General features: G+C 32.4%; 2 protein-coding genes across 6 annotated transcripts; one reads left to right on the top strand and one right to left on the bottom strand.

The window, feature by feature from the left end:
• Positions 1 to 4459: 4459 nt before the first annotated feature.
• Positions 4460 to 10156, bottom strand: LOC116027304 (protein FAR1-RELATED SEQUENCE 1). 5 transcript variants are annotated; one of them, XM_031268851.1, is made up of 10 exons: positions 10046 to 10131; positions 9750 to 9845; positions 6399 to 8835; positions 6242 to 6298; positions 5845 to 5913; positions 5683 to 5739; positions 5520 to 5588; positions 5098 to 5166; positions 4865 to 5019; positions 4460 to 4741 (listed from the first exon to the last, which is right to left on the bottom strand). In XM_031268851.1, exons 3-9 carry the CDS (start codon positions 8601 to 8603, stop codon positions 5017 to 5019), a joined length of 2529 nt encoding a protein of 842 aa, XP_031124711.1. In that variant the 5' UTR covers positions 8604 to 8835; positions 9750 to 9845; positions 10046 to 10131; the 3' UTR covers positions 4460 to 4741; positions 4865 to 5016. The 5 variants fall into 5 exon arrangements, with proteins under 5 accessions (XP_031124711.1, XP_031124713.1, XP_031124714.1 ...); XM_031268853.1 differs by having other exon boundaries at positions 6399 to 8773; XM_031268854.1 differs by lacking the exon at positions 9750 to 9845 and having other exon boundaries at positions 6399 to 8773; positions 10046 to 10156.
• Positions 10157 to 12823: 2667 nt separating this feature from the next.
• LOC116026604 lies at positions 12824 to 13592 on the top strand. Its single transcript, XM_031267930.1, has one exon. It carries the CDS (start codon positions 12843 to 12845, stop codon positions 13245 to 13247), a length of 405 nt encoding a protein of 134 aa, XP_031123790.1. The 5' UTR covers positions 12824 to 12842; the 3' UTR covers positions 13248 to 13592.
• The last annotated feature ends 4238 nt before the right edge of the window (positions 13593 to 17830 follow it).

The following is a 17830-nucleotide window of genomic DNA, read 5'->3' as shown; positions in this document are numbered from 1 at the left end:
TATTTCATAAAAATAATTGTTTATGTCCAATAAAGTATAGCACTACTACACTACCATCAACTGATATATTTAACTTTTAGTTGCAAATGATGTGAAAGTAAAACTGATCTTAAGTGATTTGTGTAAAGAATATCAAGCTGATAATGCGAAAATATAAACAATAAAAATTTTGTGTGAGACTGTTTTACGTACGTGAGACATGTAATATTGTTTAGTTAAAATGTAATATTTTTCTGTACACAAGAAAATATTTTTAACTAAAAAATATTACACTTCACATTGTGATGAGACAGTCTCTTGCACAATACTTATTTAAAGATAAATGATATGTTGTAGAATAATCATTGCTTTAGAAGCAAATTTGTCGATGTTGGTGCAGACTCACAACAGCAACGTCACAATTTTTCGGCCAACTATTGCCGAAAGTGCTCATTCCAGAAGGAGCACTACATTTGCTTCTTCCGGAAGAAGCACTTTCGGAAGGAGCAGTGCATTTGCTTCTTCTGGAAGGAGCATTTCCGGCAATAGTTGGCCAAAAGATTAAACGGTAGGACTAAATATGATACAAATTATATAGTCATGCACCTAATTACAAAATTTTAATAGTCAAGAACCAAATGTGATTCACATATAATAGTCAGAGGATCAAAAATGAAATTTATTCGTAATTATAATTATAGTTTTACTTCAAAGGTGTATTATTATCTCAAACTCTCCAAATAAAATTACTCTTAATTAAAATTGAATCCAATAATCAAACTTCAAATCGTACCCTATTGGCCAACCATCATTGTCTTGTAAAGTTAAACTCCATATATGAGTAATAATCAAAGCCCCAGTGAACGCACTATTACTAGTTGGTTTCTTGAGAAGAAGTCCGATACTACTTTTGCATATATCACCAAAAAGAATGCTATATATGAGTAAAGGCTAATTGGATATAAAGGCTTAGGGTTGAGATAAAAAAAAAAAAAAAAGTTCAGCGCACCATGCATAATTGCATATATAGATAGATAGAATATATGGACAATTTCATCAAGTAATTCAACCCATGTCTTCAAAGAGCAAGCACTTTGTTGTTGGAAGGATGACTTCGTTTCCACTCTCTAGAGGACCATATAATGCAACACAAGCCAACAAAATTATAGATTTTAAAATGGATCAAATCATATATGCCTCGGTCGATCTTCCATTGACATAAACAAAACAGCACTTTCATCGGTGAAGAAACACATTCTTTTATCTGATTTTATGACCCACTATTCATTCATAAATTCGTCGACTAGCTATTAATAATTATTCCAACTGTATTACTTTATATGTCTGATTTACTTAATGAGACTTGACTCAACTATTTAGAGTTTTTGTTTGAAAAGTTTAGCTTAGTATAAAATTAAAGTTATATATAGAAAGAGATTTGTTTTCTGTCTTTTATTTTCATATTTTTAAACATTAGATGGTGATGGAGATTTCAATATTCAATTCATGCAAAGATGTGTAGTTTACTAGTAAGTTACACTCACGTACTCGATACAATATAATCTTATCCCATGCAAATCAACACATTGCCAAATGTTGATCAACACCTAAAAATGTTAGTACACACAATTATCCGCTGCAGCCTCTTCTTATAAAATGAAACAAAAAAGTGAGATTGAATATTTTAATCATATAAAACAATTTTTCAAAAGAAGATTAAAAAATAAGGTCTCATATAAAAGGTATTATTGTAAAAGTAGGCAAGACTTCCATGAGAACAAAGCTTTCTATATATGAGAAGTGTGGGGAAATGGTAATCATTGATCTAGTTGTATCATATTAATTAGATGAACGGATAAGATTAATCCACACTTCTTATGGGAAGCATAACTATATATATATATATATATATATATATATAACCCCATTTCTAATTAGGTTAACAAAACTCACATGTCCTACTTATTATTCATTAGTCAAACCAACTATTTCTTCTTTGTTTATTTTCTTTATTATTATTTACTTATTTTTAAATTTTTTTTTTTTTGTGTTTAATAGTACTTTCAGTATAGTTTCTAAATATATAAATTTTGTGTATTAATATTAAATTTAGTATTATGAAACATTAAATTAAAAATAACTTCAGTCAAGTTTCATTAACCGATAAAATGGGACGGAGGGATAAGATACATGGATAAGAACAAATTAAATGAATAGCCACGAAACATATATGAGCCAGCAGTGTTACTTCGCAAACAAAATATAAAGTCAAACATTTAATTATCGTTTTATCTTCAAAGTACAAATATATATCTAAAGAAACATTGAACATTAATAATATTGAACCTTGATTTCTTGAAGAATAAGACTTGGCCATAATCAGACTAAAATGGGTTTCCCCTAAATGCACTACTCCTACTATTTGCTTGCCTATTAAGTGAAAGCTATAGCTAGCCATTACTAGAATTATGCTGTTGAATGTATTCTTTTCAAATATTAGTTTACTATTTATCTTAGGTTTATATATTAATAAAATGAATTTTGTGCATCCCTATCAAAAGAAGTTGGGACTATACTATCACACATATTCGGGTATTAAACCCCTAATAATCTCATGCTTAAGGGACGAGGTGATGAACCACCACTACAACAACCATGTTAGTTCATATTCACTGAATTGAAAACAAATAAGTGTGTAGCTAGATTGAATGACAATATATATAACGAATAAATGAAATTTGTGTGAATCATTGGCTTCACATTTTTATGAATTATCCACCCGAAGGTAATCAATCCTTTTTGACAGTCGGTTGTGTTGGCATGACGTGACCACGCACACTGCACACACTTCTAGCTTCTAATTGGTTTCTCTAGTTTGATCGAATTCTTTTCGTTGTATCACACATATTCACGAGAAGCAAATTAAATGAGTGTAGTGCAGATTGGATGACAATGAATAAACACCCCCTCTAAATCCGGACCGGGCTTCAGATTGTATTAATGTGACATGACCATGCACACTTCTTTCAATTGGTTTTCTTTGCTTTAATTTTTTATATTTCTGTTGTATCGAAAAAATTAAAGACAGGCATGCATACCTTTATTAGTATTACTTTAATAAATAAAATAATTAGAAGCGGGGAATGTGGATGTGAATAGTTGATGAATTAAGATTTTGGAGTATTTGGTATTTGGTTGTGTAGTTGCAAATTAAAGATAGATAGATGGGCATAGGTGAACAAGAAGATGCCAGCTGAAAGTTGGTGCTACGTCACGTTTTAAGTAGAACACGCAAGCTAGCCGATAACCAAATAATATATAGTTGAATTGATTTGTTGGAAGACACATCGGATTGACATAAAGGGGCATTGAATTTAAATGTCCACTTCATGTAAGTAATAAAGCTTTAATTTTGGAAGAAAGCAACCTAACAATAGCCACAGTACCAGAAATATTGAAACCTATGTAGCTAAATGCTCAATTAGTTGGTGCTGTCTTCTGTTATGTTGTTGAACACACTTCTAATCACCACATGCCGCCGATATTTGGATATGTTCCGTCTCTGCTTCTTTTTGTTTCTCTTTTAATTGGAAAACGTGACCGGAAACACATATTAGAATAGAAAAGATCATGTTTTTGGTCACCAAGCAACATACAATTTTTTTAATTTTTTTTTTTTAAAACCAGAATCTTTTCAAATAAACACATTATATTCAAACTAATCATCGAGAAATATAATACTGGTCATATTAATGTTTCAATATGAGAAAAAAATAAATTTGAACTCTATCTCAATCTCTCTTACGAAATGAGAGTATATAACTCATTCATGCCAACCAAACTAATTTGTTGTACTGCAGTTAATATATTATGTATGGGTCAAGATCATGTTTTTGGCCACCAACCAAATTGACTTACTCCAGAACTCGTTAAAAATTTCACGCATTAGGCTAGCTCACAAGGCAATCATTATACCTTGGACCATGATCTACCTTACAAGATAGATCATTGACATAATGTTCATTATTAGTATATTGAAAGATAAGTTTTAGTACATTAAATACTCATTTTCTGAAAGTTTGTTTTTTTGTGTTATGAAAATTTATTTTTAGATAAATTGTAAAAAGTAGAACATTAAATACATTAAAAGTAAATATTCAATATACTAAAAAAAAACATTTATTTCCTCAAAAAAAAAAAACATTTATTTGTTAATGTGAACCATGATCCAGAGTATAATTATATCTCACTCAATCATTATACCACAGACCATGATTCATCTTGCAATGTACACCACTAATATAAATTACTCCTTACATTTTTAATATATTAAAAATACATTATTTGTATGCTAAAGGTTCATTTTTTGAAAAGAATACATTATTAAAAATACATTAATACATTCTCTTCAAAAAGAATATACATTATTTATGTACTAAAATTTCAGAACCTTTAATACACAAATAATATACTTTCAGTATATTAAAAATGCACATTTATTCATAATCTACATTACAATGTGCCAATGTGGACCATGATCCATAGCATAATTTGCCCCATTCACATGGCATGCATCAAAAAACGATTTTTGTTATACTAATTCGATGCTCTGTGCTCATATAATCATTGCTATGAGAAGATAGGGATTTTAATTCTGCCTTTAGTCAGAAAATACAAGTTGAGAGAGCACAAAAGTGCATTGTTGAATTGTGCATTTTAATGGGCTAGTCAAAGGTAACTCCCCCATTGAACTTGATTTCCCCTGCACATGTCAAAGTGAAAATTGCACTGATAAGCACTCCACCATTTCTCCTTAAACTAGAAATAACTGCATAAGTTAATGAGATCTATTGACTATGAAGCTGAAAAAACAGCATGCATCTACCTGATAAGAGCCATTGATGTCTAAAGCTGGATAACAGTGATATAACCTTCTGTACAAAACTACAACACGGCTAACTTGGTTGCGGGAAATGCAGTATGCAAAAGCTACCGAATGTTGGGCAAAGCATCCCCGTTGTACTCGTGCTAGAATGATCACTGAACAAAAGAAGTTATGGCAAAAGGTGACAAAATACAAGCATAAATACAGGGGACCAAAAGGTATATATATCATACCAGATCCTGCAAACTTTCTGGCATTTCAAAATAGTTCTGCAGACTTTGGGGTCTGAAATGTAACTGCGTCTGAAAGAATGAACAAGAGATTGTTATCGCACATACACAAAAGAGAATGGATGTTTTAAGCCCGGGGAGAAACACAATGCATCTGATTTTCATATTAGAGCAAACGATGGATTCCTTTCTTGTAGTTTGAGAACCAAAAGCTAAGTGAGTAATATGAGTTGTCATTTCTTGTTTTCTTTGTCAATAGCTGCTACCTAAATAACTCCCAAGTTTAAGGTGAGACTATAAAGTTAATTATACTGGATATTGAAAATTCCATAAAATAAGTACTTTTGCATTGCTATTTTCACATTAAAATGGTAGCCTAGCACATTTCAAAGTATGTTCCTTCAAAACATATTTTTGTACCGTACCAGTCCATGCAATCTTGGTTGAGTGAGGTACGGACCATTGTCCATTGGAGCTGTTGTGTTTAATTGGCCCTATGAGAAGAATGAATCAAAGTACACTGTTAAAGTATGAAACAGAACTGTAAACTCAGAAACACACTTCGCTTTAAGGTTTGAAGTGCATTACCAGCTCCTGTATGCCTGGTTGATTGCTGTAGATTGAAGAAATTGTATTCATCTGTCCCTGCAACAAACAGACTATGAGAAAACATATACAATAGACTTCAAAAGCCAAAGGAGACAAATTTTTAACCGGGAAATCGCGATCAAAACCAGAAAAGATCCCTACCACTCCTGGAACAACTTGGTGGCTGCTAAAGTAGGTATCAAGGGTTGCAACTCTAGAGTTCAGCTGCCCCTGAAATAAATAATTTAAAACCAAAAGATCAAAGATGATTCAAAAGACAAACGTGAATGTCACAGCTAGATATTTATCCCCAGTACATTGTGTAAATACTTAATAAATTCATCATACTACCCCCTGTATAGTTTCTTGTGTTTGGTAAGAACATTCTATAGTGAGCACTCATATTTTTCACTGATCCTTTAACATGTGAGCATTAGATTTCAATATGTCATTTTTACTAGTAATGATTTTCATTTGTAGTGCATTTTATCTATTATTACAACAGCTCAAGACTTTCATAGGGAATGAGTAGGTCAAACAAAGCTACAATAGAACTGACCATTTGCTGCCAACTATCATGTATTGAAATGGCTAGTCCTTCTTGCTCCATTTGAACCTAAAGCATAATCAATATGTAAAAACCATTAAAAGTGTCTATTTACATTAATTGGAAATGGCAAGTCATATAATTTGAAGATTATTAAATGATTGATGACCTTATCCCTTCTGGATTCATCCTTTTCATTTGTCTTCTGTGCACAGTTACTTTGAGTTGCCTCTTCAAAATTATTAAGATCCTGATTTGATGGAGAGCCAAGCTCCACTTCATATTGAATTGAGCTATTCACTCTTTTACATTTTCTCAAAGCCTTTTCTAGTGCAATGAATGCTAAATTATAGCTTTCTTGAGATAGTGACCCTTCATCACCTAGCTTAAAAACTCTTTGACATATATCAGTATATCGTTGAACCCTAGACTCAATCGAATCTACTAGCCTCACTGTTTCTCTACTCTTTGCATCTTTTGTCCACCGCTTTAAAATATATTTGGACGGGATGTTGTATACACCAGCCATTTGAAGAACAATCATTATATGCCGACACAAAATACCTTTATACTCAAACAAACGGCATGAGCAAGAAGTGTCAGATGTATTCTCATTCCAGAATACAATAAAGTCTTGATCTTCCTCAAAATCTTGCACTCTAAATGTTGCAGTTTCACCATTTCCACTTTCTCTTTTAGGGTGACATGCAACAACTCCCAAAACCTCAATTTGGAATTTTTTAAATATTGCATGAGTGTACAATGCTGCCATTTGTTTTCCAAAGGGTGAGGGAGATTTCAATCCCGGCTTTCTATGCCATGTCTCAAAATCAGCCTTAGCCTCATCTTCGCCCATTTCTTGCAATATATTTTTGTACTGGTCAAGAAACTCCTTTAATGTAGTTTTGCGTTGCATGCATTTGTCCAAAATGGAGCAAACACTTTCCGATCTTTGCATTGTAGAAATTCCAGCCAAAAAGATACTGTTCATATACACTGGAACCCACCTCAGGCGATCTTCATACAGTGATTGAATCCACAAGTCATTTCTTAAATCGAATCTATCAACAATCTTCAACCATCTCTTTTGGAACTGTTCGTCTGTTACTGACTTCAAAATGCATTTATTAAACTTAGTAGAAAATTTTTCACACCGTCTTATGACAGAACCAAGCTTCTCTGGAATTTTACTCAATACGTGCCACAAACAAAAACAATGGCGAGAATCTGGGAAAACTTCAGCAACTGCTTCCTTCAGAGCTGTATCTTCGTCAGTCAGTATCACTTTAGGAGCTTGTCCACCCATTGCTCTAAGCCATGCTCGCATCAGCCAAACAAATGTAGATTTACTCTCATCTGCAATTAGTGCGCAGCCAAACAGTAGGAACTGAAAGTGATGATTCACACCAATAAATGTAACCAAAGGCAATTTATACTCATTCTTGATATATGCAGTGTCAAAAAACACAGCATCACAGAAGTGATGATAATCAAGCCGAGCTTTAGCATCAATCCAGAAAGCATTTCTTAGGCATTGTTCCTGATTCAAATCTAATGCATAAAAGAAGTTGGGATTGTCATCTTGCATATGCAAAAAATATTCAAGCATAACTTCTGCATCTCGCTCATCTAAAGCCAAATTCTGTGCACCAACATTTGTGCTGCCATTATTCTCAAGCTTTTTTGCCACACCAGACTGTCTATGCATTGATGCACACATCTTTTTTGTTCTGTCACGCACAGCATGCATTGCATCAGCATTGTTGTGACCTTGATCCAAGTGCCTATGGCCTTGAACATTATAGGACTGGACTGGAACAATTTCATGGTTATGCTCCTTTATGAAGGTGTGGATCACCCACATCCCATCTGACCCTCTTTTAACATGCAAGCAAGCTTTGCAATCTGTTTTTGACAAAGATTGGTTTTTTCTGCCTCTCTTTTTCTTGATTGGGGTATTGTTTGTGCCATCAATATTTGCAACAGCTTCTGGAGTTTCAAATACAGAAGCTTTTTGTTTGCTTCCATATCTGGTACAAACAAATTTTGCATCAATAAATTTTCCAGATATTCTTGATCGGCGGCTGGCCTTTATTATTACAGAAAATCCAATGGATTTTGCATATTCTTTATAAAACGAAAAGGCATCCTCCTTGGATTCAAACTCCATACCATCATGAGGCTCCAAAAACTTATGATGACTAAGTGGAACCCTATCCCCATCAGAAACGAGATGTGTATCTTTAGGCCTAAAGTTCTCTTGGTCATGTTGAACTGTCATTGCAGCACTAGCAGCTGCCTCTTCAGTACAACAAACTTCATTGCCCTTGTCTCTGTGAAGTTCTTCTGATGGCCGCTCAAGGTCAATACCCATTAAAGGGATATTCTTTATTCTCCCTTCTATGAATATCTCTACTTGTAAGCCAGTAGATTGCACACATCCATGTCTAGTTGTGCAATCGAAGCAATCAAGTTACACAGTTCAAATAGATGTTAGCCTCAAGCCCAGAGACAGAACTTTGCTTTCAGGATCATTTCAAAGTTCTAAGGAAAGCATGAAGACAAAGAATAGTCTTAGGTTTTTAGGATGAAGTGACTGGAAATTACTGCAGGAAGAATAGAAAACGATTGTGCTTTATAACTAAATAGCTTAGAAGAAAAGTATACCAGCAATGTTTCAAGAGATAAAAGTATAAACCACCACGTATAAACACAAAAGCATAGATGCAACGGGGATAACCCCCCAGCCAAGATGGCAAAGGATACAAACTTGTAACCGCAAGGTCACGAGTTTGAATCCCAGCCTTTTTGGTTTGAGCCAGTCAACTATGTATAATCTAGACTGGTTTACCTCCTTATAGTCCTTTGCCGGCTAGGATTACAAGGCGGGATTTACCCAGTTCACACTCATGTAGTTGCTACGGGTTTCCCTCATCACCTAAAAAGCATAAATGTAGCTGCTTAAGCATTTTTGAAGTTCTTGTATTTACCAATTATCTAGTGTTGGCCATGTGGCTAATTGACATAAGTTCACATTGCATTTAGCCCAGTGAACAGGTAGTCTGGCCAATTATGTGCCAACAAACATTGAAAGGTAATCTCTGCATGGATTTCCAACTAACAGTATAAACATTATTTCTGTTCAAAATCAGCAATCATCCAAAGTAGCCAGCAATTTTACAACTCTTCAAGCAAAATTATTGACATGAAGACAGTGAAATGTTCTGTGTAATATTAACACCTTTCCTGGTTATTACTTGCTTCCAAAACTCAGCTAACTTACGAGATATAGAATTTAAGCCATCCACAATTTGGCTGAGCTAATAAGGCTCAAACCACAATTTGGCTGTATATATTAATCAATTCCTAAATGCAGGAAAATGAAATCATCTAACAGACTAAAACCAAAATCTCTTCCGCGAATTTCATCCAATTCCTTTTCCACCTTAAGCAACACAACTAATCAATAAAATCAGTACATGTTTTAGAAACTTTAAGCTTGAAACCAAACAGACTCAACTGGGTGGGTGAGTAGAGCCGGCTATGGACATAGGGTTTATGCCAATATTGCAACATGATGATGAAATGAAGCTTCCAGTTAAATAGCAGGAAAAACCTGAAGAATCGATATCAATCATACAACTACTGATTATTGATTCAAAATAAACAGTTAAACAGGTGATTAGTGATTAATCATGCGTATGATTAGAGCTGAAGTAAAGTATAATGCACATGTTCTTGTGTTTGTTTACAGTTAAACAGTAAACTTAAACTAATAGATATAGAGAGAGAGAGTAATATCTGTATATACTATACCCAGTTCCAGCAGCACAAGTGAGAGAGTGAGAGTGAGAATTGGGGAGCGAGTATGGGACTTCTGTTTTTGGGGATTTCACATTTAGGGCAGGAGAGTGGTCAACTGTGCGAGTCTTACTCGCCAAGGTGCTGTCCTCATAATCTCATATGGGCTGGGCTTATCTGGAAATGACCCAAGTATGAGTTTAAGGGCAAATTATTGTGTGGACCATGGTCCACATAATGTTGTGTGAACCATAATAAAAAATATATTTTTAATATACTAAATGTACATTATTTGTGTACTGAATGTATAATGTATACTCAGTACACAAATAATGTATATCCCATTAATATAATGTACATTATTTGATAATATGGTCCACACAACTGTGTAATCATGGTTCACACAATAATGATTGAATGGGTGGATATAATAAAAAGTACATTTTTAATATATTGAATGGACATTATTTTTTTTTCTTTTAAAGGTTTTTGTCCGGTCATATATGATGGAGAGGGAGAGAAAAAAAATGAAAATTAAAAGAAAAAGAAAAAAAAAAGTGTTGTTAGAAAAAAAAAAAAAAAAAAAAGAAGTTTTATGTGCTCGACTAGACACAACTAGTACTCCTCCATCAAGGCTTGACCATGGTCCACAACGCAAGGTGAACTTTAGTCCAAAAAGACAGTGTTTCTTAAAAATTGATGTCGTATCTTAATTTTTTTATTTTTATTTTTAAATTTTTAAATCAAGATATGTTTAAAAAAAATCCTCCGATCCCTCATTGATTGTGAGATGAGGTAAATTGAGGGATACGCCTCCGTAATGTCAGTTCAAAATGCTTGCTTTTTGTTTGGTTGAGGTCCTCCCTCATTCATGATTTGAATTTGGATATTTCACAATATTCACATTTAACCTTTTAACCACTGAGTTATAGGCAAATTATTGCATGGACCATGGTCCACACAGTTGTGTGGACCAAAAATAAAAAGTACATTTTTTTATATTGAAGGTACATCATTTTTGTAATGAAGGTACATTATTTGATAGTATATATAAAATAATGTACTTTCAGTACTTAAATAATGTACTCTAAAATAATGTACTTTATGTATTTTTAGTATATTAAAAATGTACTTTTTATTTATGATCCACAGGGCTATGTAGATCATGATCAATCAAATAATGATTGGTGAGTTATATTAGCCAGTTATGCGCTGGACAGAACATCCTCATCTTGACTTCTCGTAATATATACCAATACAGTTAATCAATCGAAATTCCGTATTATTAGTTTACAAGTTTCAAGAACTTAGGTTGTACAGTGAGAAAGGTTGTCATTGGCAAAGGGAACACTTATGTTGAACTTCCCATTTAAACATACCCCAAAAACAATGAAATCCTCAAACACTGAATAGAGCTGCACATAGCCCATAGGATAATATAATGACTACTTACATCTTCATCTCGTTCAACTCATTTTACACATGCACTGAATTCAACTCTTTACTTAAAAAAAAGAAAAAAAAAAAACTCTTTACTTTAATTTTTCCAATCGCATTCCCACACGTCATCCTTTTACTACCATATTTTAGTATTATCTTTTACATCGAATATTGCTGAGGAAATAAAATTTTAAAATATAATTTGAAAGTAATAATTAATTAGCTTAGTCAAGATTTAATCATTATTCCATGAACTATACTCTACACATTTGTGTGAACCATAAATAAAAAGTACATTTTTAATATACTAAAAATACATTATTTGAAAGTAACTGATTTTTTATATAGGAAAAAGTGTCAAATAGGTCATTGAACTTATCGCTTTTGTGCAATTGGGCCATTGAACTTAAAAAGTGTGCAATTCAACCATCAAACAAGCAAAATTTGAACAATTTGATCATTTTTACAAAATTTTTTAATTCAATTTGAGTTAAAAACATTTCAATATTGACTCCCAACTAGTATGGTAGAAGAAAATGCCACTCTTAGTACATATATGTTAATAATATAATTGGATTTTACCGAAAATTTTTTGTAAAAATGGTCCAATTGCTCAAATTTTGTTTGTTTGATGGTTGAATTGCATACTTTTTAAGTTCAATGGCCCAATTGCACAAAAGCGATAAGTTCAATGGCCTATTTGACACTTTTTCCCTTTATATATTATGAAATAATGTATATTCAGTACACAAATAATGTACTTTTAGTATATTAAAAATGCATTTGCATTCATGTAAATTTTTGTACGCACATGCGTCCACTGAAGCTCAAACCCACTTCCTTCCATATGAGAATGCATGCCGGATGTCACTACACCACAATGTCCTTGGTAATAATCTACATATTTACTATTTCACATTTTAAAATTTCCTAATTTAGCATAAAATTTGTAGTCAATTTAGCATTATCCTTACCATTTAGGTGATCAAAAAACCGCTTTCCACTGATTTGCCGCATGACTTAATGTCAATACTGAATGCAGTAGTGTGTGGTTCAAATCTTACTGAAAAATGAATAGAAAAAAAATTAAGATGATAGAAGATGTGGGTTGGATACCTTGTGCACACATGAAGACTAAGGTATGAACAGTAGGTTGATTATGCGATTCGTGATTTATCTTTGCGGTGGCGTGAGGAGTTAGGTCTTATGAGTTTAGGATTAATCAGGCGAAGCTGGAATCAGTTAAATATATAAAAAAAATTCTAAAATAAAAAACCACTTTTCAATATATATAGATGGCCAGTTGGCCACTCCAATCTCAGCTCATACTTCACATTCACAGTCCCACTCACTTTCATACTACACAAAGAAAATGACACATTTAGCCTTTCTTTGGTGGCAGAAAACCTCTCCCACCACCACCGACGCGGCGGCTGCAGTCCCCGGCGCCGCAACCTGTCCAATGTCGCCGGCAAAAGATGCAGCAACGAACTCCTCATCATGTGGCTTGGTTAAACTCATCAGGAAGCTGAAGAGGCAAAGCAAGATGATGATGTTGTGCACTCCGGGCAGCCGGCAGCCGGCGTTCCAATGCCGGTACGATCCGCTGAGCTATTCGCTGAACTTCGACGCCGGCGGCGCCCGGAGCCTCGCTGATGAAGACGACTATTACTTCAAGTTCTGTGCTTTCTCATCAAGATTTGCTGCTATTCCAACAAATATTGGTCGAGTCTCAATCGGATCCCATTCAAAGCAATTTTGTATTACTGCATATTAAAGTACACTTATTTAGCCCACACAAATTTAACTCACTGATTCAGTAGGTCAGATAGTATTTGAGAGAAGAGATCAAGATTCGAAACTAATTGGTCTACTGAGTCATTGAATTATCCTAATTTACATAATCTTAAATACTTTGTCGGGTCGAGTTGGGGATTCAAATTTGTTCAACTAAAAGAAAGAGGATTGTATATGTATATGATAGCAACCACTCTAGAGTTGCATTTGGATTTTCATGTGTTTGAAGCTCCACCGAACCGGATCCAGACTATCTTAGCTGTGTAAGTGTGTGGTCACGTTTTGTGTAATTCCGTCTGAAATATTTTTCATTGTATACAAAAAGAATATCATTAATTATGCATGTCTTATTGGGATATTTATAAATTAGTTCATTTATTATGAATTAATAACGTTTGAAAAAAAATATTTAAATGTAATATTATTATCAATATAATACTCCGTAATATACAATCTTTTTAGTATAGAAATATAACGATATTAATTGAGCTTAATACTAAGAAAAAAATAAATTATTGGGGATAAAGCTTGAATGAGTTGTAATTGATAATGGTTGCATGGGGCAAAGTGTCATGTATTGCTTGAGGGCTTACACAACAGGTTTTTTATTTTTATTTTTATTTTATTTTATTTTTTTTTTTTTTTTTTTGCCGAGGTGAAGGGCAGGGAGGAGAGGAGGAGCGTTGCACTAATTTGAATTTTTTTTATGACTTTGTGGTTCTCACTAAAAAAATTAAAAAATAAAACAAAGCTGGTACATATATTCATAAAATTTGTTCTATACGTTCATACTTAATACACATAAAGACTAAATGAATTATAGGTACATCATAATATCATATATCTATTTCTATTCACTTTGTAGACTCTATATGTTCATAGAAACAAAACTTAATATACATAATATTACTCTACATGCACATCATTTTAATAACATTCATCATATACTCTGTTCATAATATTATTTGTTCTATACAATCGTATCTAAACCTTAATGGATGTAATCACTAAAATGTAGGTACAACACAGATTTTTATATGTAGTATATATGTTTATAATTTTCATTGTATATATTTATAAAAACAAAACTTAATGTACAACAACATTACATGCACTATAAGTGCATCATGATTGTAGTGTGCAGTAAAGAATGTGACGGCTAACTATGCTACACCTTGAAATGACATTGTTTTAGACCAAGGTCCATTGTATAAGATGAATCATAATCCATGATATAGCGATTAACTTAGGTTCCTATTTGTGTCCATTATTTATTATTTTTCTGTCGTAATATCTTACATTATTTTACACTACTTTTACTTTTACATATTGAATAATTATGATGAGGTTAGGGTGTGTTTTGTTCAAATATTAGAATTGGAATGGTAATTAGAATTAAATACTTGGCAATTATAATGGGCTTAAGTAGAATTCATCACCTTGTTTGGTAGTAAATAGGAATTGGAACTAAAACAAATAATTAATTAATTAATTAAAATAAAAAATAAATATATAAAAGTATATAATAAAGATATATACGTATACATATGCCAAGGAACTTGTGGTTTAGTGATACCAAGTCCCTCTCTCATATGAGAAGTTGTGGGTTCGAGTCTCAGTGGAGGCGGTATTGCAAAAAACCCACAACCTCTCATATGCAAGAGAGTTAGTTATATTAGATATATATTCACCTCGTACATATATTTTGGAATGGAGGAGTAACATTTTTTGTTAACTATGGATTGATTTTTAACTTTTTTGCTGCTGATGACATAGATCGAGTTGAACACTTACATACATATTTTTCTTCTTCGTTCTTTTCAAATTTTATCTCTATGACTAATTGAACTGTTCATGCAGGTTATTTTTCCTCTTTGTTGTTTGTGTATGTGAGTGTTTTTTAAATAATAATAATTATTATTTGTGGGTTTTATTCATTAATCATTATATGCCTTTTCTTTTTCTTTATTTTCTGCATTTGCTAGGACTATAGTCATCAATACAGTCTTTAAATGAACCGAAATACGGAATGAAAGAAAAAGAAAAGACATACAAATAGTCAAAAACATTTGGTCCCAAGTGATCAGAATTTAAGAGAATAGTCAAAAACATTTGGTCCCGTCAGTGATAAGAATTTATTCAATTTAAGAGATGTAGGTAAGGGTTGTTATACGGAAAATGATAACGTGTATTTTCATGGAGTAAGACTCCACAGTAATGTATCATTATTTCTATTGAGAAAGAAAATAATAAAAACGACGGTCCACTAATTTTTCTAAATAAATCATAATATGGCACTTAAGTTGAGAATAAGAAATGAAGTAAAATATAAGAGTATATGTAGTATTACTCCCATAGACCAGGGTCTACCTTGTAAGGTGGATCTTGGTCCTAAACTGGGTATTTTTAGTATCAAAAATACTAGATGGACTCCCAAAATCATATTCTCAACTTTTACTCCTATTTGTGTTCAAATTTAATTGGAGGATGGAAAGAAAGGAATAGATAAACATCATGCCCCCTATAAAATTAAGCAATCAAAGCATACCAACTCATATGGAGTAGAAAATGGGAGTGTGAATTGGGAGTATATGTAGAATTACTCTTTTAGTATTAGAATTGTAAACTTCTAGAATATAAATTGTGCTTCTAAGTCAAAATACATAAATTGTATATGTTAACATTGTGTGTTCGTAGTATACAAATTGTGAATTTTTAAAAGGTAAATTGTGAACATTCACATTGTGCGTTCGTAGTATACAAATTGTGAATTTTTAACATATAAATTTAGTATGTAAATTGTGAACATTTAAAACTTGCATGGGTTCACAGAATAATTTGCGATGTAGGTAACCACACATTAAATATTTTAAAATTTAGATGGTCCAATTTAACAGAAAACCTTAAGGGGTCGTTTACCCAAAATAGAAAAATGAAGGATTTTCTAGAAAAACAGAGAATTGAAAAAGTGAGATAATGAAAAATGGAAACTTGTTTACTACATTTACTCCTCCAAATCCATATTGCATCTCCATTCTCCACTTTTATTAAGGATTTTTGAGAACTCATAAACAAACTTCTCCAAATGGAGAAATGGAAAGACACATGTGAATAGTACATGTTATTGTTATTATTATCGTCATTATTGTTGTTGTTGTTGTTGTTGTTATATTATTATTATTAGTATTATTATTATTATTATTATTATTATTATTATTATTATGAGAAAATTACATCTTTGGTCCCTGAGTTATACCTAAGTTTCGACTCATCAGTCCCTGAGTTATGGCTGTATTCGAGTTTAGTCCCTTAGTTATTTGTAAAGTGGCGAGTTTAGTCCCTGACAGTTAAATTTGACGGAAAAATTTAAAAATATTTAAAATTTGAGGGGTGAAGTAGAAAATTCACATTTTATTCTCTTTATTATATCAAAATCACTTTCACAACATTATTTTTCACTTCTTAGCCTCTTATTTCAACATTCTTCAATTCTAAAAGCATTTCAATAAATTTAGTATGACTTGTTAGGAATTTGACTCTCGTATAACAAACTTAATACTTAGCACAAACAAAGAAACATTTGATCATTGTCTTCAGGCGTGTGAAACACACTATCCTAACAATTTTCGGTTTTCTTTACTAAGCAACAAATGTAATCAAACCAGAACTTTTGAGATACAAAATGATGTCAAATTTCTCAGGTTGCTTTTATGAGAAATTCAACAACGAAATAACTTGAGATTTTTAGTATTTAAAAAATAATTATTTCGTATGCAGTACGTAGTTTAGTCAATAATCGTTTTTTGAATTTTCATAACTGAGTCTTAGGTTCCTCATTCATTACTCTGGTTTTTAAGAAGACAGGGGAGGTGATGGATATATATAATATAATTTTCATATATTGTCATGAAATACGATTCTTGATTAAGTTATTGCAGAGTTTACGAAAGAATTTTACGTACTAAAAAATCTCAAGTTACTCACTTGGTGAATTTGTCATAAAAATCTCAAGTTACTCCCTTGGTTTGATTACTCTTGGTGTTTAGTAAGAGAAATTATAAACTTTTAGGATGGTGTACCAGGGTCCACAATGTACAATTCACTGTGGACCCTGATCCAATACACAAAATTTGACTTCATAATGTACATAATTCATGTTTATAATGCACAAAATTCATGTAATCATGTTCATAATACACATACACATAAACATGATATAATGAACACGAATTCTGTACATTATGGACATAAATTATGTGTATTATGTTAAGTGTTTAATTTATGTTCATTACATCGTGTTTATGTGTATGTGTATTATGAATATGAATTCAGTGTATTATAAACATGAATTCTGTACTTTATGAAATTAAATTTTGTATATTGGACCAGGGTCCACAGTGCACTGTGGATCTTGGTCCTAGATATAAATTGCCCACTGTAGGATTATAAGCATTTTGAAAAAAATTATGTTGTATGGTAATAGGGATGCTCTTACTTTTAATGATGTGAAGTTTTTTTTTTTTTTTTTTTTTTGAAAGCCAACTTGGCGAGTAGATTAAATCA

Source organism: Ipomoea triloba, chromosome 8, assembly GCF_003576645.1.
Source record: "Ipomoea triloba cultivar NCNSP0323 chromosome 8, ASM357664v1".
NCBI classification, from domain to species: domain Eukaryota; kingdom Viridiplantae; phylum Streptophyta; class Magnoliopsida; order Solanales; family Convolvulaceae; genus Ipomoea; species Ipomoea triloba.
This window is presented reverse-complemented; position numbering and strand designations above follow the sequence as displayed.